At 65.3% G+C, this 25,476-nt stretch overlaps 1 protein-coding gene across 1 annotated transcript; it reads right to left on the bottom strand.

The window, feature by feature from the left end:
- Positions 1–5,567: 5,567 nt before the first annotated feature.
- Positions 5,568–25,423, bottom strand: INPPL1 (inositol polyphosphate phosphatase like 1; the record flags this gene model as incomplete). The annotated part of the gene is given in 29 exon segments (XM_080349011.1): positions 5,568–5,735; positions 6,067–6,194; positions 6,321–7,074; positions 7,175–7,330; positions 7,620–7,704; positions 7,788–7,943; positions 8,042–8,129; positions 8,226–8,314; positions 8,408–8,521; positions 8,622–8,711; positions 8,812–8,893; positions 8,977–9,065; positions 9,157–9,256; positions 9,338–9,476; positions 9,566–9,662; positions 9,924–10,041; positions 13,228–13,424; positions 13,509–13,611; positions 13,868–13,974; positions 14,144–14,294; positions 15,003–15,101; positions 17,221–17,310; positions 18,128–18,218; positions 18,311–18,375; positions 18,377–18,449; positions 18,529–18,640; positions 18,720–18,870; positions 20,277–20,340; positions 25,242–25,423. Coding segments are annotated over 29 exon segments (3,861 nt in total). The 3' UTR covers positions 5,568–5,644.
- Positions 25,424–25,476: the final 53 nt, after the last annotated feature.

Raw genomic sequence — 25,476 nt, 5'->3', positions numbered from 1 at the left:
CCGCTTTGCTTGCCAGAACCTGTCTGCGCCTGCGCCGCCTCGTGTTCAGGGGTCTCTTACTTGTCCGCTGGTGACCTCAAGACCCTCTGCAAGCCCCTGCACAGGCTCCTCTTTGTTGGCCTTAGTAACAGGGAGGAGGTTGGGCAAGTTTGGCTGAGGCAGCAGGTGAAATCCATCTTCTGGACAGCAGCTATTGTTACCTGTAGTCCCAGGTATTAGAGACTCCCTATATCACGCAGATCTTTCAGGGCGTTTCTTGGTATCTCTCCAAGTCCCTGATGGCAATGTTGAGGCAAATACTGTTCTTTGGACCGACTCCTACACTCATCCACCCAAGGACACAGCTGGGTTTTTATCTTTGCAAGGCCTGTGAAGTCGTCAGCAAGCCCCTGTTTCTCATACAGTAAGTTACACAAAGCGCTAAGCTAGGTAATTGCTATGTGGTTAACTCTTTCTTAGTTAGTTAGCTAGTTAGTTAGTAAGTTAGGTCCCTGTATCATAGTGGTAGAGCCAGCCTGGAGGGTCCTGGACCACGCTGGGATGTGGTTCTTCATTTTGGCTCCTCCCTTTCGGACCGGTCGCCCGCTCGCCGAGCCTTCCGACGCCGGTGCACCCGCTGCAGGTGGCTGTTCTGCTGGTGCTTCTGCCGGAAGGTCTTCCCGCACTCGCTGCAGTTGTAGGGCTTCTCCCCAGTGTGGATGCGCTCGTGGATGGTGAGGGTCCTCTTGTCCCTGAAGGTTTTGGGACACTGGGTGCAGATGAAGGGACGTTCCCCGGTGTGAAGGCGCTCATGGGTCACCAGTAGTTTCTTCTCCTTGAAGCTCTTGCCGCAGTGGCTGCAGATGAAGGGCTTCTCCCCCGTGTGCTTAAGCCTGTGGCTCACCAGGTAATTCTTACGGGTGAAGCTCTCGCCGCAGTCGGTGCAGGTGAAGGGCTTCTCCCCGGTGTGGATGCGCTGGTGTAACATCAGGATGCTGTTCTGGCCGAAACTCTTGCCACAGTAGGTGCAGGTGAAAGGCTTCTCACCGGTGTGGATGCGCTGGTGCCTCTTCAGGTGGCTTCCCTGCGTGAAGCACTGGCCGCAGTGACTGCAGATGAAGGGCTTCTCACCAGTGTGCACACGCTGGTGCTTGAGCAGGTCCTCCTTCCCTGGGAAGCTCTTGCCACAGTCAGTGCAGTGGAAGGGACGCTCACGCACGTGGCTCCGCACGTGGAAATCCAGCACTGTCTGGCTCTCGAAGCTTTTGTTGTGATTGCGGCATATTGGGGGGCTCCTCTCCAGGGGCTGAAAGTCTGGGAGGCAGTGAAGATGAGGACGCTTGAACTGGCTCCCGCCCTCGGGAACACCATTGGCCACCCACTGGGTCCTGGGGCCAACGGATCCTGGGGAAGACAGGCTGGGGTCACTGCCAGGGACAGGATGGGCAGGTGGGGTCCTGGCCTACGGGGAGCACCTCAGGCAACCCACCAGACCCCCCACTTCCTGGTACATGGAGCATCTGGGGCAAGGGAAAGTGAACCCCCCATGCTCCCCAATACCCACCTGGCACAGGGCTCTGCTGCCTCTGCCGCTTCCTGGGAGGCTCTGGCACACACGGTGTCTCTTCTCGCTCTATCTTGCAGATGATCTCTGGTTTGACGTTGGCCCAGCCTGTCCGGGGCACAGAGAGAAGCCCCCTCTCCCGCACTGCCGGGACAGCAGCACCGGCCCCCGCACCCACAGCCCCAGCATCCCCCCCACCGCGCTCCTCTCTCCTGTCCCTGCCAGGCTGCGGCTTCAGCCCCCACATCCCTGCACCTACAGCCTCCTCTCGCCTCGCCCCCGTCACCTCGGCCACTCTCCTGCACACAGGACACCTGGGAACAGCTCAGAGCTGCGCCTGGGAGGTTTAGACTGGACACGAGGAAGCATTTCTGTGCTATAGGGGGTGCTCAAACCCTGGAACAGGCTGCCTGGAGAGGCAGTCAATGCCCCAAGCCTCTCCCTGTTTGAGAGGCATTTGGACAATGCCCTTAACAAGATGCTGCAGTTTGTGGTCAGCCCTGAAGTGGTCACACAGTTGGACTAGATGAGCACTGTAAGTCACTTCCATCTCAAATGGGCTATTCCACCCCATCCCATTTTCTCTCCCAGGAACACTCTACACAGGGGGCTGCCAAACAGGTTAAAACCTGCAATTACAACAGCTATGTCAGCAATCAGGCAGAGCTGGATTTTCCTTTTCAGGAGCTTCAGCTCAGTTACAAGTGTTAATTCCCTCTTGATCCTAGTTCTGAGGTTCCAGAGTGTCCTCACCCAGTGAGGCGACCATCTGGTAGTTCTCCAGCATCACCTCCCGGTAGAGCTGCCGCTGACAGCCCGACAGCTTTGCCCACTCCTCGGGGGAGAAGTAGAGCGCCACGTCCTCAAACGTCACCGACATCTGCAGCAAGAAGCACACCCGGCTCAGCACACCCCACCGCATGGTTGCTAAACACTGAAATCCTGCCCCTCCCGGGCAGGGCCCCACCAGCATCTGGGGCTCTGGCATCCTGAGGGCAGCGCTGGGAGAGCATCCTGTGCAAGGGAAGGGCGAGGGCAAAGGGGCGGTGTTGGCACAGTCAGGAGGCACAGCATGGTTACTGCAGAATTGGGGGCTCTCTCAGCAGGTCCCTGGGTTGGGGGACACCCCACCAGCTGTGCCAGCAGAGGGGCAGGGCTGGCAGGCTTACAGGCAGGTTTCCCCTGCTCGTGACAGATCAGGGATCCACACCAGAGCAGTGGGGACTGTGCCCTGTCCCACACCCATGCCACAAGCCAGATCACCCACCAGGACCGGGCACAGCACCGTGACACAAGGGCTGGCCCGAGGCCTGGCAGCAGGCACGCTCCTGCCTGCCCCTGCCCGTGGTGCGGCTCAGCGGGCAGGAACGGGAGCACCCTGCACCGCACCGGGTCTCAAAACACTTCTGTACCAATCAGACTCCCAACCCAGCTGCTCCCATGGATGTTTTGCCACGGCTGCACCATGGAAACAACCACAGCAATCCCAGCCCGCGGTGTCCCCAGAGCCGGGGCCGTGCCTGACCCCCACCTTGCCGCAGCAGCCTGGAGCCCGGCGCGGCGCTGCTCTCGGCGCGGAGATGGAGGCCCGTGCAGGTATTGATCCGGGAAGAGGGAGGCGGGATGCTCCGGATTCCACACGAGGTGCCTGTCCCGTCACCAGCCGCACCAGCACAGCCAGGACAGATGGTCCCTGCAAGCACAACATTTCCATGAAGAAATCAGGGGCACAAGTTCACTCACCTGCCCACAGCTCCTTCCCTGCACCCCGAGCCTTCACAGCTACCGGGAAAAAGACCAACCCAGAGAGCACCGCCCACCAACCCGGCCAGCTCGGGGTAATGGTGAGAAGGAGCCGTTAAAGGAGGAGTTTTGGAAGCTCCCGAGTACCCCAATCTTGCTCCGGTGCCCCACAAGGGCAGCAGGAAGATGTGCGGGGTGTCCCGGGGGTCTGAGCACCCGGCCCGGCCCCAGCCCAGCCCTTCCCAGCGCCGGGGCCGCCAGGGCCGGATCCAGGGGGGCCCGGGCGGCTGGGACACGGAGCAGCGTGTCCGCGTTGCACGGGGGCCACGGGGCGAGCCGGGGAAAGGCCGGAGCGCCGGGGGGAGCCGGGCCCTAAGGGGAGTGCGGGGGGGTCCGGCAGGGCTGGGGGGCGGCCGGCGGAGGGGAGAGCACGGGAGAGGCCGTCGGGGCCGAGTCCCCTCCGGCGGGACCCCGCGGGCCAGCAGCGCCCATCCCCGTGCCGCGGGCCCGCCGCCCGCCGCCCCTACCTGCGCCGGGGCCGCGCCGCCAGCCCCGCACGGACAAAGGCGGCGCCGGGAGCCGCCGGCAGCGTCAGCCCGGGAGGGCCGCCCGCCGCCGCTGCAGCACGGGACGTGTAGTCCTGCCGCTCCGCCCCGCTCGGCTCGGGGGGGCGGGCACCGGCAGCACCGCTGTGTCCTTGCGGCCCCTGGCCCTGCCCGCCACCCCTGGCCACTCGGGTCCCCTGCACATGGAGTCCTGGGCTCGGGGGCACCGACACACGGCGGGACATGGGGGGGTGTCAGGCGGGGTGCTGTGGTATCACTGGGGTGCTGTGGTATCACTGGGGTGCTGGGTCACGTCCGCAGGAGGTCTCGGGGCGGGGCGCTGTCCGTGCTGCGGGGATAGTTTGGGTCCGGAGGGTGGGTCGGGTATCGGTGTCCCAAACGGGGCAGCACAAGTGCCCAACACACCGCCCTGTTCCGGAGGAGGGGACAGGGGACCGGGTCCCCACTGTGCTGGACCAGCACTGGCAGCCTGGAGCGTCCCGGACCGCACGGGGACACGGGTCATTGTTTTGGTTTCTCCTCCCACCCCTTCCCACGATTCCACCAGCCACCCTCCCTCCCCCTTTACCATGATGAGATGTTTACAATGACCATTCCATTAAACATGAAATAGCTTATGATTTCACACAAAAACACCAAAATACAGGGCAGCACATGACGGCATTTTTAGTAGGATTAAGTTCACACCAAAGGCCCCGTTAGCAAACGGGGTGGAGATTGTGGGGGCTGCCGAGGGGGTGTCCTGCCCTTCCTTCATCTCAGCCAGAGCAGCGGCAGCAATGGGGCCCAGACAGGGGGACTGGGGAGCACGGAGGGTCTTGGGGATCCGAGGAGCCGGACTGAGCATCAACCCCCCCATCACCCCTGGGGGGCGACCCACGGGGATGGGGAGTTCACTCCAGCAGGGAAGTGGGGGGAAGGCACAGCTGGGGGACCCCCACCCTGGGGCCCTCTGCCCTGGGGACCCCACTGAAAGGGCACTTGGTGAGGCTGGGGGCTGAGCACCCATGGGGGACCCTGTGCCGGGCCCGTGGCACCAAGGGTGACACAGCCCAGGAGGGGACGGATCCAGCAAGTACCTAAACTGGGCAAACTGGGAGTGTGGGGGGACACCCCAGAGGCACTGATGGTGGCGGGGGGGCAGTGGGTGAAGGCACTGACCCGGTTCTGCGGTGGTGGGATGACCCAAGTGGGGACGGGATCCCCAGGGTGGGGGACGGGCACCCAAAGCGCTGCCTAGTGTTGTGCATGGGGGCTGCCAGAGCCCCCCCATCCCATCCCATCCCATCCCATCCCATCCCATCCCATCCCATCCCAGCACCAGCCGGGCATCACAGAGGCACTTTGTTGAAACACAACTTTGCTCCAAGCTTCCTCCTCCTCCTCCTCTTCCTCCCTGGCTGCGAGGGGCGACAGTAGGAGCTGGGTTTTCCTGGGACTCACCCCAAAACCCTCCCCTGGACTGCAGGACCCCCCCCGCCCGCCGCCCACACGACATATGCTCGATCCCTTCTCTCAATAAATAAAAAATAACTTAAAATGAGGGGAGGCCCCTTTGGCTGGGACCATCCCCCTGAAATTGTCTGACCAGGACCCACCACCCCCCTGTACCCCCTCAGTCCTCCCCCCACCCGCCGTTACCCAGCACCCCGCGTCCCGGTGCTCCCGCCAGCTGCTGGTGATGGGTGCTGCTGGTGATGGCGGGATGCGGGACGCTCAGCGGCGGGATGCGGGACGCTCGGCCGTGGGATGCGGGATGCTCGGCCACGGGATGCGGGACGCTCGGCCGCCGCTATTTGCGGAGCTGGAGGCTCTCCAAGAGAACACGCTTGTGGCCGGGGTCCCGCACACCGGCCTCCTCCAGGTCCTCCTCCGTGATGTCACTGGGGAGGGGGGGACACAGCCATGGGGGTCGCTGACCCCAGCTGGGAACCCCAGGGCTGCATCTGGTCAATGGGTGCAGGCGCCCCTGCTTGGGTTGCTGGGTGCCCACCCGCCCTTCTCCTCACCCCTACTAAAGCGCTACATGGCCCTGGGGGGCAGTGGGGACCCCCCAGTGCTGTGGGGAACAGCACCCGCAGGGGTGTCCCCATAGCACAGTGTCCCCAACCTGGCATCACTGTGACTCCTCCAGGGAGGACGTGGACCCACCAGGTCGGGTATGGCTGGGCACGGGGGAAGTAGTAAGGGGGTTCCTGGGGGGGTGCTGCTCACCTGAGGAACTCCAGGTCATCCCAGCCGTTGCGCACCAGCCCCTCCTCGTACCGCTCCAGCCCCAGCGCCCGCAGCCACTCGCCCACACCGGGCACGGTGCCCACGCCACGGGTCGCCGGGCACAGCGCCTGCATGGTACCGCCCGCATCGTCAGCCCTGCATCCCACCCGGGGACCCCCCACATGGCACCCCCCTGCTGGAGCAGCAGGATGGGGCAGGGGGTGCGGGCACCCTGAACCCCCCCGAGCACCCACCTCCTCAGCCAGGTCCTCCTGGATGCTCTCCCGGATGGAGTGGGGGGGGAAGGCGAGGGGGTGGCCGTAGTCGGGGGGCAGGCAGCGGGAGGGCAGCTCCATCCGCCCCCCCTTGGCCAGCAGCGGTTGAGGCGGGGGGGCCACCCGCCCCTTCTCGCCGCCGTAATCCACCTCGCTCAGCGTCTTGGCCATCTGCAGCACCGAGCAGGAGCGGTCGTCCAGCAGCCCCCCCGCCACGGGCAGCCCCCCAGCTGCAGGCAGCCCCCCGGCAGCGGGGGTCCCACCGGGCCCCTCCAGCCCAAAGGCAGCGCCGGCAGCCGGGGGGGGCCGCGGGTGCAGTTTGGGTGCAGGGGGGGACTCGCCGCACGCGGCAGCCCCAGGGCTCAGCCGCGGTTTGGGCTCCTCGCGCCCATAGGGTGCCGGCAGCTCCTTGACGCTGCCGTAGAAGGGGTTGGGGGGGGGCAGCTCCAGCTCCCGCGGCAGCGGCGGTGGCGGGAAATCAGGGGGGGGCAGGTTGAGGGTCCCGGTGTCCTCGTCCGAGGAGCTCTCGTCACCGCGGCGCTGCCCAGTCGAGGGGTGCCGGCGCCGCTCGGGCACCGGCAGCTGCACCTTGACCTTGGCGGGGGGCGGTTTGCCAGGGTCCCCCGGTGCCAGCAGCTGGTGTGGAACCCCCTCCAGCACGTAGTAGGCCGGGTTGTTGAAGCTGTTTTTCAGCGGCCCCCCCGCCGCCACCGGTTCCGCCGTCACCTCCGCCCTGCACCTGCGGGCACAGGGGGTGAGCGTGGCACCCCCAGCTGTGGGGGGACGGAGAGACGGTGAGTGTCCCCCCCAGCTCGGCCCCATGTCTCCCTCACCGGCTCGAGGTGGCCTCGTCTCTGGTGGTGCTGCGGTGGGGGGCGGCGGGGGGCGGCCGGGGGGCTGGCGCGGTGCTGCCCTTCTCGGGCTCCTCCGGGAGCTTTGCCGGGGTGGCGGGGGGCGGCTCGGCACCGGGGGGCTTCCGCGCCACTGACCTGGGTGACAAGAAGTGTTGGGGGTCCCATGGGGCTCAGCCTCCCTGGACAGGGCTTGGCCCCCACCGGGAACAGGGCCAATGCCACTTTCGGAGGCACTGGGTCCCCGGTCCCCAACCCATGTGGCAGAACCAGCACCGGGACTGTCCCCAAGCACGTCACCATCCTGGAGAGATGCTCGGAGCGCTGCCTGTGTTGCCGCAGCACTGGGAGGTGCCCAAGGCCTCCAAGCCCCCCTGTCCCGGGACCCCCAGTCCCCCCACATCCCCCCCAGCCCTGTACCCCGTACTTGGCACTGTCCTGGTTGGCTCTGGCACCCAGCGGCACCTTCCCTTTGCCAGCTGCCGTCTCGTCCTTATCAACGCTGATCCACTCTGTGAGGGGACGGGGGCTCAGTGCTGTGGGGGGGGTCCCATCCCCGCTGTCCTGACCCCCAGGGTGTGTGGGGGGGTCTCACCATAGAGCCTCTCGCGGGTGCCCAAGCGCTCGGCGGGCACCCGGACCCTCATGGAGCCGCGGATGTTGCCCGTCTCCTCGCCCCGGTGCGCCAGGTAGGTGAGGAACTGCTGCGCCGTGCTGCCGATCATGGACTTCAGGGCGATGACGCACTCCCCTGGGGGCGGCAGCCGGGGCAGGGGGGAGTCGGGGGTCCGTATCCCCGAGGGACCCCCACCCAGGACCCCCCTGAGCCCCCTGGGCGCGGGCACTCACCGTAAGACTCGTAGCCGTCGAGGGATTTGACGGTGAGCAGGAGGTGCTGGTCCTGCAGGTACTCTATCTCGGAGAGGATGGGCTTCAGCTGTGGGCGAGGGGACGGGATGATGGCACTGGGGGGTCTCCCTGCCAGCAGCTCCCCCCCCAGCACCAGCCCTTCCTGCCCCCGGCCCCTCCTCACCGTGGGCAGCTGCCGGGACGACCATTGCACCTTGAGGAAGTTGATGTTGTCGCTGCTCTGGCTGTCGTTCTCAAAGCTCTTCTTGAACTCTGGGGGGGTTGTGGGACATGGCATGACACCCATCAACCCTCGGGACCTCACTGAGCGCCCCCAGCGCCCCCCGCCGCTGTGCCAGCCCTCACCTTCCAGGCACGTGGAATAAAACTCGATGAAGAACTTGGTGCGGCTGGACGTCTTCACAATGGCCTCGATGCTCTCAAACTCGATGTATGCCTGCTCGGAGGACTTGGAGAGCCCTCCAGGGAGAGGGGAGGCTCAGGGACACCCCCCAGCACCCCCCACCTCGAGGTGGGACCCACGGGGAGGGTGGCCGGATGTCCCCTTGGGCACAGGCACCTTTTTTGGAGACGAACTGGGACGTCACCCCCACCTCGAAGGAGCCGAAGACGGGCGAGTGGTCGCTGGTGACGATGTCGTCTGTGCATCCTGCGGCCAGATGGGATGGGGAGGGTCAGGTGGGGTGGGGGCCACAGTGTCCCAGGGGGGAACACGGTGTCCTGGGGTGAGATGGGGACACGCAGCTCACCGTAGGCGTTGCAGTTGACGTGAGTCTCAGGGTAGGACTTCCAGAGGATGCGGTCACACCAGGACGGCACGTTGGTGCGGACCTGGCAGGGATGGGGGGAGTGAGGTGGCAGAGGGGGGTCAGGCTGGGGTGTCACATCCCCCCCCAAAACCAACCAACACTTACCCCTGTGGGCTTCTGCTTGTGCCAGACGTACGTGTCCCGAGAGCCCCGCTCGTAGCGGTAGGTGGGGGGGAAGGTGATCTCCTCCTCGCCTGCACCCACAGCGGTGAAGACGGGGTCAGGACAGTCCCAGCAGTGGGGGCTGCCCCCCCCAGGCCCCTCCGGAGCACCCCCAGCCCTCACCAAAGCGCAGGAAGACCTTGTGCTTCTCCTTCTCCAGGTTGAGCTGATCCACCTTGAGCAGCGGCTCCAGCTCCTTGCGGCTGATGTAGTTGAGGATCTCCTGGGGGACAGAGGGGCTGGCACAGGGCCGGGGGACACACACCCACAGCCTCCCCACACACCCCAGTCCCGTCCCCCTCACCTGGATGTCCATGTCCAGGCGGTAATTGAGGTCCCCGAACCAGAAGAGGTGGGTGAAGCGGAGGGAGATGTCGAAGGAGCTGAGCTGCTTGTCCCCCAGCGAGAGCAGGCGCAGGATGTCCAGGTAGTTCTGGTTCCTCCTGCCCAGGGAAGGGAGGGGGACACGGGTGTCACGAGGACGGGGACAGAGGTGGCAGGAGCGGGCTCATCTTGGCATGATGGCGCTCACCGCGCTGTCTTCTCGCTGCCGGAGGTGAGGTGGCAGTTGACAAAGCCGAAGGAGGTGCCGTTGAACATGAAGGAGACGCCCACGGCGCCCTTGTTCCCTGCGGGGACACGGACACGCTGGGGGATGCCCTGGGACCCACATGCTGCCCCCTGCGGTGCTGGATGGGACCCAGCTGTCCCCAAGCCCCGGTGACAGGGCACAGTCCCCACCGGTGCTGGGTCTGCGATGTCAGCACGTGCGCGGACCCCTCCTCGTGCAATGCAGACCCAGACCCAATGCAACACACACACTGGGACCCCCCCCGTCACCTGTCCCCCATGAGCCACATGTCCGCCCCCCAATGCCCGGTGACCCCTACCCAGGGTGTTGGCGATCCCCGTCTTGACGCTGGAGGTGCCCACGTGGCTGATGCGGTTCTCGTGCTCCGGCTTCACCAGCACCACCACCTTGATGTTCCACAGGGACTGCATGGCCACCTGCGGGGCCACCGTGACACCCCCCGTCAGACTCCCCACCTTGCTGGGACACACCGGGAGCGTGTCCCCATCCCATGGGGGTGGCTGGTTCGGAAGCCCCCTCCTTCACCCCAAAGGGCTGTTCCCCCACCACCATCAGCACCCAAGCGACAGGGTGAAGAACCAGAGGGGTGGTTGGGCCCAGGGAGCTGTGGGGAGTGGAGGCACATCCAGCTGGTGACGAGTGGTGTCCAGTTTAATCTCTTTATCTGGGACCAGTTTAATCTCTTTATCCATGATGTGGATGAGGGGATCGAGGGCACCCTCAGTACTTTGCAGACGACACCGAGTTGGGTGGAGCGTTGATGCGCTGCAGGGCGGGCAGTTCTACAGAGGGATCTGCCCGGCTGGATCCATGTGCTGAGGCCAATTGTCTGAGGGTCAATAAGGCCAAGTGGCGGGTCCTGTGCTGGGGTCACACCAACCCCATGGACGCTGCAGCTGGGAACAGCGGCTGGAAAAGGCCCTGGGGGTGCTGGTGGCAGCGGCTGAACATGAGCCAGCGGGTGCCCAGGTGGCCAAGAGGCCACCAGCATCCTGGCTGGTACCAGCACTGGGGTGGCCAGCGGGACCAGGGCAGCGACCGTCCCTGTGCTGGGACCTGGGGGGGACAAACCGCCAACCCTGGGGCAGTTCTGGGACCCTCAAGCCACAAAAAAGGACAAGTAAAAAGGTGATGTTTGCTCACGGTAACTTTTTTCCCTTCTAAAATGAGCCTTTGAAGTCTGGTCACATTAGGGGTGGCTCATAAGTGACCATTAAACTATCCCAGGTCTAAAACTGGCGAACCAAGCACAGGCTGTTCATAACTTTGCCTCCTAAAAATACCTTGAGGTCAACTTAGGTTGCTTGAGGACTTGTGCAGGTGAGCTTTAAATAAATTCAAGAGTGAAAATTCCCCCATCTTCACATTCCTGCTCCTATGCCTGACCAGCTTCATAGAATCATGGAATCACAGAAGGGTTTGAGTTGGAAGGGACCTTAAAGATGGTCTAATCCCAGCCCTGCCATGACAGGGACATCTGCACCAGCTCAGGTTGCTCAGAGCCCCGTCCAGCCTGGCCTGGGATGTCTCCAGGGATGGTTCAGCCACCACCTCTCTGGCCAACCTGGGCCAGGCTCTCACCACCCTCAGGGCAACAATTCCTTATATCCAGCCTGAATCTCCCTCCTTTAGTTTAACCCATCACCCCTTGTCCTGTCACAACAGGCTCAAAAGTCTGTCCCCATCTTTCTTCTCGACCCCAGTGCAGGACCATTCCAGTTCAAGCAACACTGTGTCTAAGTTAACTTAGGCTTCTACTGGAAACTTATACGTTCACGTACATAGAGCTGTTGTCATCACCTAAAAGAATGAACCCTGTCTGCAGTCGCCAACCTAAAGATACGTAAATCCTCTCAGTTTTAGGTCGGTCTGCTCATACAACAAAGAAAAGAGTGACTTGCAAAACTACACAAGTTGTCACAAACTGGTCACAAACTACAGGCACTGCTGCCCTCGCAGCTTTAGACGTTCGGAAGCCAACACGATGAGCTGAGTTTTGCTCCAACACACATCTCCAGACTGCTGGATAAAGTGTTCTGTAGCTGAATGTTGCTCGTTATACGCTAAAATGATCATGAAATGCAATATGCGAATGTGTAACCAACTGGCTCCTTAGGACTGCCCTGAGGATGACTACGATTCTGTATATAATGCCCGTTACTTCTCTTGCTGGGGTGCTGGCTTGATTCCAGCATCCGGACTTGCACGATCCTGTAATAAACAATATCTCGTCTCTGTGTGTTAACTTCGGCTCGTTTTTATGCACACTGGGCAAAGAACCGTGTTTTGGGGATAACAGAGCTGCTCAACAAGGCCAAGTGCAACGTCCTGCACCTGGGGGGCGAGAAGAAAGATGGGGACAGGCTTTTGAGCAGGGCCTGTTGTGACAGGACAAGGGGTGATGGGTTAAACTAAAGGAGGGAGATTGAGGCTGGATATGAGGAATTGTTGCCCTGAGGGTGGTGAGAGCCTGGCCCAGGTTGGCCAGAGAGGTGGTGGATGAACCATCCCTGAGACATCCCAGGCCAGGCTGGACGGGGTCTGAGCACCCTGAGCTGTGAAGATGTCCCTGCTCATGGCAGGGGTTGGAATAGTTCATCTTTACGGTCCTTTTCAACACAAACTCTTCTGTGATTCTGTGATTAAGGGGTGAGAGGAGGGGAAAGACAGACTGTTTTATCATCAAACCCGTGTGAGATGCTGTTCCCAGCAGACACAGCCATGGGTCACCTTGCTGCACCAGTTATGTCACAGCCCCCGGGACGTTCCATCTCGCGCTCCCACACTACATCGCTTGTTGATTGGAACTCAAAATAATTGCTTGAATGTAAGTTGACTTTAATCTTGTGTGACCCCTTAATGATGTTCTCCAGAGGCTTTTTAGATGTGCACCAACTAAATACACAGCTCCAGTCCCTGCTCCAAACCATCCATAGCATCTCTTTATGGCGGGTCTGTGCAGTGCACAGCTCTCAGCATCTTATGGTTGGACCTGAGGATCTTGAGGGTCCCTTCCAACCCAAATGATTGTAAGAAAGGGCTTGAGGTGCTGGAGCGAGTGGAGAGAAGGGAACGGAGCTGGTGAGGGGCTGGAGCACAATGTGATGGAGCGGCTGAGGGACCTGGGGGGTTCAGCTGGAGAACAGGAGCTGAGGGGAGACCTTCTGATCTCTGACCTGCCTGAAAGGAGCTTGGAGCCAGGGGGGTCGGGCTCTGCTCCCCAGGAACAAGCGCCAGGAGCAGAGGAAACAGCCTCAAGTTGCGCCAGGGGAGGTTGAGGTTGGATGTGGGGAACAATTTCCTCCCCAAAGGGCTGTGGGGCATTGGAACAGGCTGCCCAGGGCAGTGCTGGAGTCACCAGCCCTGGAGGGTTGGACAGACGGACAGGAGGTTCTCAGGACATGGGTTAATGCCAGGGCTGGGAGAACGGTTCGACTCTATGATCTCAAGGAGTTTTTCCAACCAAAATGATTTGATGATCCCACCCCAGAACACACAGCATCGCCACAGCCGTCCCAGGAGAGACCTTGAGCATCACCCATCTCCATCCCCCACCAGCATCAGAACGCCACAGCCCCCCAGGACCGCTGCCAGGTTCCTACCGGGCGGTACTCGACCTCGGTGACGTCCCTGAGCGCGGCGCGGAGCACATCGACCCACTCCCTGTCCCCCAGCGAGTTCTCCTGGCTGCCGAAGACGTAGATGTCGTGGGGGATGGCGACAGTCACCTCGTCCAGCGTCTTCCCCAGCCCCTTGCAGGTGAACCACGACGTGATGTTTTTTGGGGGGGGCACGCTGCCTGCAGCGGGGGGAGCAGCACAGTCAAGGGGGGGCGCAAGGGCTCATCTCCCCAACTCCAGAGGGACCCCCTGGCCTCGCTGACCCATATTCCAGGTGCCGATGAAGATGTTGATCATGTCGGGTTCGTCCTGCTGGGAATGTTTGTTCTTCATCAGCTGCAGGAGCTGGCAGAACGCCTCGCGCTTCTGGGGGGGGCAACACACACAGTCAGCAGGGGGTCCCCATGGTGCCCCCAGCCCCATCAGCCCCCCACAATTTTCCCCTGGCCCCCACAGCTCAGCATCACCGCAGCACGGGGGCAGGGACAGGCCAGGCTGGGGCTGCCATAGGACCCAAAAGCCATCCTGGGACCCACAGGCTGCCCCCTCCAGGGTGAAAACACCCCCGCAGGGGACCAGGGGTCAAATCCTGCTCCCCCCGCCCCAGCAGAGCAGGACCCACCCGCGCGCTGACGAAAACGAAATCTTTCCGTTGCGTTTTGTCCTTTTCCTTCTCAAAAACGATGCCCAGTTTGTTCTGCACCCGCTGCGACTTGATCAGCTGCCGGACTATGGGGGGAGGACGGGGACAAGTGGCATTTGGGGAATGTCGGGGTCTGGTTGGGCACCGTGACCCCCCACGCAGGGTGGGGACGCACCCAGGGTGGGGACACCCAGCTGCTCCCACCCCCAGGCACCAGCCCCGGGGTGCGGGGACCCCCCAGTGCCCCCCACGCACTCTTGTCGTGGGTGAAGGTGTTCCAGTCCTCCTGGGCGTCCCGCTGCCGCCGCAGCACCACCAGCCGCCCCCCCTCCACGTCCACGCTCAGCGTCTGCTTCTGCGACTTCCCCAGCTTGGTCAGGTCCCCCAGGGTGACGTCCAGCTTCACCTGGGGGGACAGCGGGGGCTTGCATGGCGGGGGGGGGACACCCCATAACACAGCAGCCAGCCCGCCCAGCGCCCCAACCCCCCGACACACAGTGTCCCCAGCCCCCTGACACCCGAGTCCCCAAAACCCAGCATTCCAGTTACCCTGACACTATTGATCACCCAGAACCCCGTCACGTGTCAGCTCTGCGTCCACTACCCCTGCACCCAGCACCCCAACCCCTCAGCACCCCAACCCCCAGGCACACCCCCCACACACACCTCAGCACCTCAACACCCAGCACCCCAAACCACAGGTACCCCAAACTGCAGGCACCCAACCCCCTAGCACCCTGGCCCCCCAGCACCTTAATTCCAGGCATTCCAACCCCCATGCACCCACCACCCTGCAGCCAGCCCCCCCAGAACCCTGACTCTCCAGCACCCCGACCCCCAGGCACCCCAACCCCCAGGGCCCCCATCACCTGCCCCCCTGGCAACCACCCCCCCTGGCATCCAGCCCCCCAACACCCAGCCCCCCCAGAACCCTGACCCCCTTGCATCCAACCCCCCAACACCCCAAGTCCCTGGCATCCAGCCCCCAGCACCACCCAGTCCATCCCCACCCCCACCAGGGACCCCGAGAGGTTTGTGCCCGGGGTGTGACGGGAGGTGCTGACCCCCACCCCCGGGGGGACGTTTCTGCCGTGGGGGGCACAGTGGGACTCACCTCGAAGGTCTGCACTGGGATGCACTTGGCCTTGCGGGAGAGGGGCTGGGGGGGCGCGGGGGGGGCAGCCGAGCTCATCTCCTGCAGGGCCTTCAGCGCCTGGGGGGCCGGAGGCATCGTCACCGCAGTCACCCAAATCAGCCCCCCGGCCCAGCAACCCCCCCCAGCCCCGTCAGCCTCCCAACCCCATCAGCTTCATCAGCCCCCCAATCAACCCCGAAGGCTCATCAACCCCCAGCCCCATCAGCTTCATCAGCCCCCCCAATCAACCCCTCAGGCTCATCAACCCCCAGCCCCATCAGCTTCATCAGCCCCCCAATCAACCCCCCAGGCTCATCAACCCCCAGCCCCATCAGCTTCATCAGCCCCCCAATCAATCCCCCAGGCCCATCAACCCCCCAGCCCCATCAGCTTCATCAGCCCCCCCAATCAACCCCCCAGGCTCATCAACCCCCAGCCCCATCAGCTTCATCAGCCCCCCAATCAACCCCCCAGGCCCATCAACCCCCCAGCCCCATCAGCTTCATCAGCCCCCCCAATCAACCCTCCAGGCCCACTAGCTCCCCCAGCCCCATCAGCCCCTCCAGTCCCATCAGGCTCCCACAATCAACCTCCCAGGCCCATCAACCCCCAGCCCCATCAGCCCCCCAGCCTCATCAACCCCTCCAATCCCATCAACCCCCCAGCCCCATCAGCTTCATCAGCCCCCCAATCAACCCCCAGGCTCATCAAACCCCAGCCCCATCAGCTCCACCAATCAACCCCCCCAGGCCCACCAGCTCCCCCAGCCCCATCAGCCCCTCCAGTCCCATCAGGCCCCCACAATCAATCCCCCAGGCCCATCAACCCCCAGCCCCATTAGCTCCCCCAATCAACCCCCCAGGCCCACCAGCCCCCCCAGCCCCATCAACCCCCTTAGCCCCATCAGCTTCATCAGCCCCCCAATCAACCCCCCAAGCCCATCAACCCCCAGCCCCATTAGCTCCCCCAATCAGCCCCCAGCCCCATCAGCCCCCCAGCCTCATCAGCCCCTCAGCCCCATCAGCTTCATCAGCCGCCCCAATCAACCCCCCATGCCCACCAACCCCTCAGCCACATTAGCTCCCCCAGTCAGCCCCCCAGGCCCACCAGTCCCACCAGCCTCATCAGCCCCCTCAGCCTCATCAACCCCCCAGCCCCTCCAGTCCCATCAGACCCCTCAGCTTCATCAGTCCCCCCAATCAGTCTCCTCACCACACCAACCCCCCTAGCGCCCTCAGCTCCCCAACCCCATCAACCTCATCAGCCCCCCAGCCTCATCAACCCCCTGGTCCCACCAGCCCCCCCAGCCCCATCAACCCCCTCAGCCCCATCAGCTTCATCAGTCCCCCAATCAACCCCCCAGGCCCATCAACCCCCAGCCCCATTAGCTCCCCCAATCAGCCCCCAGCCCCATCAGCCCCCCAGCCTCATCCGCCCCCCCAGCTCCATCAACCCCCTCAGCCCCTCCAGTCCCATCAGCCCCATCAACCCCCCAGCCCCTCCAGCCCCATCAGCACCCTCAGCCCCATCAGCTTCATCAGCCCCCCAATCAACCCCCCAGGCCCATCAACCCCCAGCCCCATTAGCTCCCCAATCAGCCCCCAGCCCCATCAACCCCCCAGCCTCATCAGCTTCATCAACCCCCCAGCCTCATCAGCCTCTCGAGCCCCATCAGCTTCATCAGCCCCCCCAATCAACCCCCCATGCCCACCAACCCCTCAGCCACATTAGCTCCCCCAGTCAGCCCCCCAGGCCCACCAGCCCCACCAGCCCCATCAGCCCCCCAGCCCCTCCAGTCCCATCAGCCCCCTCAATCAGTCTCCTCACCCCCACAAACCCCTCTAGCCCCCTCAGCTCCCCAACCCCATCAACCTCATCAGCCCCCCAGCCTCATCAACCCCCCGGTCCCATCAGCCCCCCAGCCCTATCAACCCCCCAGCCCCATCAGCCTCATCAGCCCCCCCAGCCCCATCAGCCTCATCAGCCTCCCAGCCCTATCAACCCCCCAGCCCCATCAGCCTCATCAGCCCCCCAGCCCTATCAACCCCCCAGTCCCATCAGCCCCCCAGGTCCATCAGCCCCCCCACCCATGGAGTCCCCCTGTGTCCCCCAGGCAGTTCCTTTGCCCCCCCCAGCCGTACCCCAGCACAGACCCCCCCACAAGGGGATGCCCCCCCGTACCGGCCCCCAGCCCCACCTTCTTCTCGATGCTGGCCAGGAAATCCTTCAGCACCGAGAGCTTCAGCACCAGCTGCTCCAGCTCCTGCTCCCCGCTCTGCCCCCCCGCCTGACACCCCACATGTCACCGCACCGCATGGGACCCCCGCGGCCACCCCAACCCCCCAGCACCGGGAGATGGGGCAGGATGGGACCCCCACATCCCAGACCCCCAGAGGGGCAGGACCCCCCCCGAGAAGTGTTGGATGGGGCAGGATGGGACCCCCAGATTAATCCCACCCCCCTGGAGCACCAGAACCCCCAGAACTATGGGACAGAGCAAAATGAGACCCCCAGATCCTCCCCAGCAACCCCCCAGCACCATGAGGTGGGGCAAGATGGGACCCCGAGATCCACCAGAGGGGCAGGACCCCTAAAACTGTGGGATAGGGCAGAATGAGACCCCCATATTAATCCCACCCCCCAAGAGGGGCAGGACCACCCCAGGACCACGAGACGGGGTAGGATGGGAACCCCAGATCCACCAGAGGGGCAACACCCACTTTCGGATGGGACCCCTGGAGCCATCCCAGAGCCCCGGAGCGGCAGGACCCCCCAAAACAGTCAGACAGGGCAGAATGGGACCCACATATTATTCTCACCCCTCCATCAGGGCAGGACCCCTCAGCACCATGAGATGGGGTATGATGGGACCCCCAGGCAGGCAAGATCCCCCCCAGCATTTTGGGATGGGGCAGGATGGGACCCCTGGCACCATCCCAGACTCACAGAGGAGCAGGACCCTCCAAAACCTGGGACCCCCAGATTAACCCCACCCCCCTGGAGGGGCAGGACCCCCCCGCAGTGTCCCCATGGTGGGTCGGGGGGGCCAGTCCCCGGGGTGGGGACGGGGATGTCACCGCCACATGTCCCTTTGTCCCCCTCACCTGCTGCAGGATCTTGGACACCATGGGGGGGCTCTGCTGGTCAAACACCTTGGCCAGGATCTCCAGCCCCCCCAGCACCTTGTCCACCTCGCTGTGGGGGGAACACAGGAGAAACAGGGGGGGCTAAGCTGGTGGAACACCCGTCTGTCCGTCCGTCTGTCCCTCCCGGTGCCTGGTACCCACCTGTGCAGCCGTTTGCAGGAGGCAACGAGGGTTTTGTTGAGGTGGGGGAGGCTGCTGGCCCCCCCCCTTCACCGCCTCCAGGTCCAGCGTGTAGCTGCTCCTCAGGTACTCGTGGGAGATGCTGCTCAGCCCATTGGTGCTGCGGGGGGGACACGACACCCAGGGGGTGAGGAGCTGGCAGGGACAGGCAGGGGACACGCGGGGGGGCAGCGCCTCACCTCTCTGCCCCCCCCTCTGGCCCCAGCGCCGTGGGGCTGAGCCCCCCGGAGCTGCTGGAGATGCTGGTGGAGCCGGAACGCGGCGGCAACGGCGGCTTCTCGTCCTCTCCATCTGCAACGGGGCGACGCGGGGGGTCAGTCCCGTTTCCCCGCCCCTGGGATCGGGGGTCCCAGCTGTGACCCCCCCGTACCTGAGTAGTCCCTGTCCTCGGCGGGGTCCTTGTCCTTGTCCCTCTCGACGGGGAAGAGGAGGGTGCAGACCAGCCCCTGGTTGGGCTGCAGGTACAGCGCGATCAGCTCGCTCAGCGTCTTGAAGCGGCGAACCTGCACCCCCTGTGACGTCTGGGGGGGACACGGGGACATCAGCACCTGCTGGTGGGGTCAGCCGCAACCCCCAGTGCAGGAACCCCCCAATGCAGGGACCTCAAAACACAGGAACTCCCCCCCGCCCATGCAGGGACCACCCAATGCAGGGACTCCCTCAATGCAGGGAACCCCCCAGGGCAGGGACCCCCCAAATGTAGGGATCCCCTGTACAGGGATGCACCCAATGCAGGGACCCCCTCAATGCAGGGACTCCCCCAGTGCAGGGATGCACCCAATGCGGGGACCCTCTCAATGCAGGGACTCCCCCAGTGCAGGGAACTCCCCATGCAGAGATCCCCCCAGTGCAGGGAACCCCCAATGCAGGGATCCCCTCTACACACAGACCCCTCACCAATGCAGAGACCCCTTGTGCAGGGAACCCCCAATGCAGAGACCTCCCAATGCAGGGGCCCCCAAAACGCAGGGACCCACTCAATGCAGGGACCCCCGCAATGTAGGGATCCCCTGTACAGGGACCCACCCACTGCAAGGACCCCCCCAATGCAGGGACTCTCTCAATGCTCCCAGTGCAGTGACAGTCTCCATGTAGGTATCCCCAAATTTAGGGAACCCCTCAATGCAGCAATTCCCCCAATGCTAGGACCGCCCCCCCTTCAGTGCAGGGACTCCCCAATGCCAGATTCCCCAATGCAGTAACCCCCCCAGTGCAAGGAACCCCAATGCAGGGACTGCTCCAATGCAGGGAACCCTCTGCACCCAGACCCCCCATGAAGGGACCCCCCTGGTTAAGTGACACCCAAGGCAGGATGGGGGGCTGCCCCCCCAGCCCCACAGCTGAGCCCCCCGGGGCTGTGGCTGCCAGGCAGCTGCAGGCAGGGCGCAGGCAGGGCGCAGGCAGGGCGCAGGCAGCTGCAGGCAGGGCGCAGGCAGCTGCAGGCAGGGCGCAGGCAGCTGCGGGCAGCAGCCGCCATCCCTCAGCCTCCTCCCTCCCGGGGGCGGCTTTTTCCTGCCCCCCTCCCTCGGCACGACCAGCACAAAGAGGCTTCTGTTCCTCTAAAAATACCCGGCGGCGGCCAAGATGGGCCCTGGCGGGGAGCTGCCGGCTACGCCAACAGCCGGGCACGCCGGTGGCACCGCGCCAGGACGGCGGCCGTGCCAAAGAGCCGGGCACGCTCACCGCACGGTGCCGCGGCCCAACCAGCCCCCGGGGTGAGGTGGGGGGGACAGGGAGCCCCCCGCAACCCCAGCACAGTTGGGAGGTGAGGGGCTGGACATGGGGCACTGCATCCAGGCAGCAGGAGCAGGGTGTAGGTTGCGGGGTCCCGGCACCCCATGTCCTGCACTGGGATCCTCCCCCCCAGCCTTGGGGGTGTCCCCAAAGAGCCGGACGGGTGACAGTGTGGTGGGGGGGCTGTGCCCACCTGCACGGCCAGGAAGTCCTCGTCGTCGGGCAGGATGCGGTAGGTGTGGACGTGCTTCTGGAACCTGCGGGCATGGGGGATGTCAGGGGGGGTCAGCATCCCCCCCACCTGCCTGCACAGCGCCCTGGGGACACCAGGGACATGGTCCCCGTGTCATTAGCTGGGAACAAGCATCCGCAGGGAGAAGCTGCTTTGGTGTCACCGTGCGCTGTGGCATGTGACGAGCCACCAGGTCTCAGCCCGGCTCCCACAGTGACAACGCTGGCAGGAGGGGACCTGGGGGGAGCTGGGGGTCAGGGTGGGCACTGGGGGTCCCAGAGTGACCTTCTCCAAGGGGGACCCCCCGATTGACACCCCCCTGTCCCCAGGCTGAGCCCCAGCACGCTCCGTGCCATGTCACACATCCCAGCCCTGCTGCCCGTTCCCGTGCCGGCGCTGCCATCCCCTGCCCGCAGCGCAGGCAGGAGCAGGCAGGAGCAGGCAGGAGCTGGCAGCGCGGAGGCCAGGAAGCAATTGATTTGTCACTGGAAGCTGACAGGAACCAGGGACACGATCCCGGGGCAGGGGGTGACGAGCGGCGCTGAGAGATGGGGTACGGATGCCAGCGGGTGCGGGGGGCAGGACAGAGAGCCCCCGCATGTCCCCTCCCCATCTGAGGGACACCGAGAGCCAGGGACCCTCTCCCTGGTGCGCTAGGGACGGTGGCTCTCAGGCTGGCCCCCGGCCATGGCACTCGCAGAGGTCACCGGGAACGCAGGGGCTGTCACCGCGCCAGAGACACCTGGCAGCTCGGCTGCAGCGTCCCCTGCTCTGGTGGCACCTCACCATGGGGCTGGGGGAGCGGGGACAGGCAGCGTCCCCCTCCCACCGTGCCCATGTCCCCAGAGAGGGTGCTATGCCCTGCAGTGCCCTGGTGCCACCTCACAGTGCCAGATCCCTCGGTGTCACCTCATGTGTTGAGTCCTTCGATGCCACCCCACAGTGGCAGGTCCCTTGGGGCCACCCCACTTCCCATAGTGCCACCTCACAGTGCCAGGTCCCCCTAATGTCACCCACAGTTCTGGGTCCCCCAGTGCCACCCCACTCCCTGCAACGCCAGGTCCCCCAGTGCCACCCCACACTTCTGGGTCCCCTGGTGCCAGGTCCCTCAGTGTCACCCCACAGTTCTGGGTCCCCCAGTGCCACCCCATTCCCTGCAATGCCAGGTCCCCCAGTGCCACCCCACACTTCTGGGTCCCCTGGTGCCAGGTCCCCCTAATGTCACCCACAGTTCTGGGTCCCCTAGTGCCACCCCACTCCCTGCAATGCCAGGTCCCCCTAATGTCACCCACAGTTCTGGGTCCCCCAGTGCCACCCCACTCCCTGCAACATCAGGTCCCCCAGTGCCACCCCACACTTCTGGGTCCCCTGGTGCCAGGTCCCCCAGTGTCACCCCACAGTACCAGGTCCCCCAGTGTCACGTCCTCATCACCCCACAGTGTAGGGTGGGGCACAGCATGAGCATCCTCCCCCTGCCTCCAGAAAGGGGATCCTCCATTTCTGCCCCCCCACCTATGGACATGAGACGCCCCCCACCATGACACCCCAGCACCCCCCGCCAGGGATCACAGGGAACCCACCAATTTGGGGGGGGCTGAATGGGATCCCTCTCTGGGGGGTTACATGGAAAACCCTCCCCAGGGCGGGGTGGTATGGGGGTCCCTATGGGAAACCCCAGCTGAGGGGTCTGGGGGGTCCCCAACTCAAAGGAATCCTGGGGGGATGAGGGGGTCAACATGGAAAACCCCAAACTGGTGTCAGGGGGTGGTGGGGTACATAGAGACCCCCGCCTGGGAAAAGGGGGTCACAAGGGGTCCCTATGGGGAGCCCCAAAGCACAGTCAGGGTCTCTACAGCAGGAACCCCTATAGGGGGGTGGTGGGGGGCACATGGGGAACCCCAGGGTAGGGTCAACACCGGGAGCCCCAACTGGGGGGACCAAGAAGAGGAACCCCATTGCGGGGGGGGGGCACACGGGGGTCTCTATGGGTAACCAGGGGGCCCCATGGGGTTGGTGCGGGGCTGGGGGGGGCGCTGCAAGGGTTCCCTCCCACCGGGTGACCCCCGGTGGCCACTCGTGGTGTCTGTTTTGGCGGGTGATCCCCTGCTAGCATAAAGAGCCATTATGTGGGAGCGCGGCGGCCGGCAAGCGCCGGGGCCCCCCCAGCTCCACCGGGGCACAACGGGGGCCCCGCGCCCCCACCGCACGGGGACCGTCCCCACCGGTGCCACCAGCGCTGCCCAGGGCCGGTGTGCCAGGCCGCGGCGTGTCGGCGGGAGGGTTAACGGAAGCCGGCGCTGCCGGGATCCCGGCGGTTCCCTTTCCTCCTCCTGCCCCCGCAGTTATTTTTAGGCCCCGACGGCGGCGGATCTGGCCGCCCCGCTCGCCCCCACGGCGGCACGGCGGCTGTTCGGCGGCACCGTCCTGCCCACCGCCCCGGCAGGGACCCCCCGGCCCTCCGCTGCCCGCCATGGCACCCCGTGCCGGGCGCTGTGCCGCGCTGGCGGCCTGGCCGTCGGTGCGGCCACGAGGAGCCGGAGGTGGCAGAGGGGACCGGAGCCGGGGAGAAGCCACAACCGGGACGGACAGATCCCATGGCCAGCACCAGGCCAGGTGTGAGGAGCCGCTGGTCCCAGAGCCCCCTTCACTCCGGCATCTGCACCAAGACCCCTCCGGCCACCCCGCAGCCCTGCCGGGTGCCGGTACCGGCACGGCGAAGGCGCTGCTCATCCCGCGCCGTGCCCCCGGTGCCGTTCGCCACCCTGGCGTCGCGGCGAGGAGCCGGTGACCACGGCCACGCCGTGCAACCCAACCTGCACAAGGCAGGAGGCCGGCGCCGAGCCCGCACGCCCTGCACCGGCGCGGCACACGGCACACGGCACACGGCACAGCCCCGGGCCAGGGCAGGCCGGCGTGCGGCTGCCGGCGCCCACGGGCTCTCGGGGAGCGGAAAAGCCTCATTTCGAGGTGCCCTCACCCCGCAACCACATCAAGGCCCCGGCGCTGGCGCAGGCAGCCGCCCCGAGCGCAGCCGGCGGCGCAGCCCGGCAGCACCCCGGCAACGCGCCGAGGTGACGGGGAGGTGACGGCGAGGCCCAGGGCACGGTGGGGTGACCGGGGCTCCGCTGCACAGTGACGGCCGGGCTGCCACCCCGGTGCCACCGTGCGCTCAGCCCCAGAGCCAGCGTGGCAGCCGGCTGGGGGGGCAGCACCCCAGGGGCTGTCGCACCCACTGGAGCCACCGAGCCCCCCCGGCATGACCCACGGGCACTGAGCTGTCCCCCATGCTGTCCCACACCCCAGGGGCTGGGACGCCCCTAGACATGAGGGCAGGGCCCCCCGGCACCATGGGGACGCTCAGGGACAGTCCCCAATGTCACAGACCCCAAAGCTAGCCCTGCTCGCCGCAGTGCCCGTCCCCCGCCACTGTCCCCCCAGTTCTCCTCTTGCCGCAGCCCCCCAGTGCACCCCTATTTATGTTGCCCAGTTCCCCCCAGCCTGGAGCGGGTGCTGACCCCCCCCAGACTCCCACCCGTCCACTCCCAACTCTGCCCCAACCCCCTCCCAGTGCCACGTCCCCCACACGGTGCCAGTGACCCCCATATCTGCTGTGTCCCCCTTGGGTTGGGTCCCCCCCTGTGCCTGTTGCCCTGTGGGTGTCAGCGACCCCCCCCCTCCCCGGTGCTCCCCTGGACACCCCACCCGTGTTCCCCAGTGCTCCCCCAGATCCCCCTCCAGTGCCCCCCCGGACCCTCCCAGTAACCCCCTGGTGTTTCTCCCAGTGCCCCCACCCTGATGCACCCCCTGGTACCTCATTGGTGGTTTCCCAGAGCCCCCGCTGCCCCCTTGGACTCACTGGTACCCCCCCGGACCCCCCCCAGAATCCCTCCGGTGTTCCCCCAGCCCCCAGTTCTCCCCAAACCCCCCCAACCCCAGATTCCCTCCAGTGTCCCCATGGACCTCCCCCTGGTGACCCCTACATGTTCTCCAGTGCTGGCCTGACCACCCCCGCCATGCTCCCCCCTCCCAGCAGCCCCAGCCCATGTCCCCCCCGTGTCCTCCCCACTCCCAGCAGACACACTGCGTGTCCCCCCGTGTCCCCCCCACTCACAGCACCCCCAGCCCGTGTCCCCCCTATGTTCACCCCACTCAGAGCAGACACATCGCGTGTCCCCCCCCATGTCTCCCCCCACTCGCAGCACAAACATCGCGTGTTCTCCCCGTGTCCCCCCTACTCCGAACAGACACATCGAGTGTCCCCTCGTGTCCCCCGCACTCCCAATAGCCCCAGCCCGTGTCCCCCCGTGTCCCCCCCACTCCCAGCAGACACAGCCCGTGTCCCCCCCACTCCCAGCAGACACATCGCGTGTGCCCCCCGTGTCCCCCTCAACTCCCAGCAGCCCCAGCCCGTGTCCCGCTCATGTCCTCCCGTGTCCCCCGTACTCCCAACAGACACACCGCGTGTTCCCTCCGTGTCCCCCTGCTCCCAGCAGCCCCAGCCCGTGTTCCCCCCGTGTCCCTCCCACTCACAGCAAACACAGCGCGTGTCCCCCCAACCCCCAGCAGCCCCAGCCCGTGTGCCCCCCACTCACAGCAGCCACATCGCGTGTCCCTCCGTGTCCCCCCCCTACTCCCAGCAGCCCCATCGATTGTCCCCCTAGTGTCCCTCTAACTCTCAGCTGCCCCAGCCCGTGACCCCCATATTCCCCAAACTCGGAGCAGCCACATCGCGCGTCCCACCCGTGTCCCCCCCACTCCCAGCAGCCCCATCGAGTGTCCCCCCAGTGTCCCTCTAACTCCCGGCAGCCCCAGCCCGTGTCCCTCCCGTGTTCCCCAAACTCGGAGCAGCCACATCGCGCGTCCACTCGTGTCCCCCCCACTCCCATCAGCCCCAGCCCGTGTCCCCCCCCGTGTCCCCCCACTCACAGCAGACACAGCGCGTAGGCCCCCGCCACGCTCTCGCTGTCCCGCACCAGGAAGCTGCCGTCCCGCCCCGCCCGGGCCAGCTGCTCCTCGGCCGCCGCCCGGCTCAGGTCCCGGTGGTACCACAGCGGCACCGGCCCCCCCGCGCCCCCCCCGGCGCCCCCCGCGGCCCCCGTGCCCGCCATGCTCCGCCGGGGCCGCGCCGCGGGGCCGCGCTCCGGCGCTGGGCGGGCGGGGG

This window comes from Nesoenas mayeri, assembly GCF_963082525.1.
Source record: "Nesoenas mayeri genome assembly, chromosome: 1".
Lineage (NCBI taxonomy): Eukaryota > Metazoa > Chordata > Aves > Columbiformes > Columbidae > Nesoenas > Nesoenas mayeri.
Note: the sequence above shows the minus strand (reverse complement) of the source record. Positions and strands in the feature narration are given on the sequence as shown.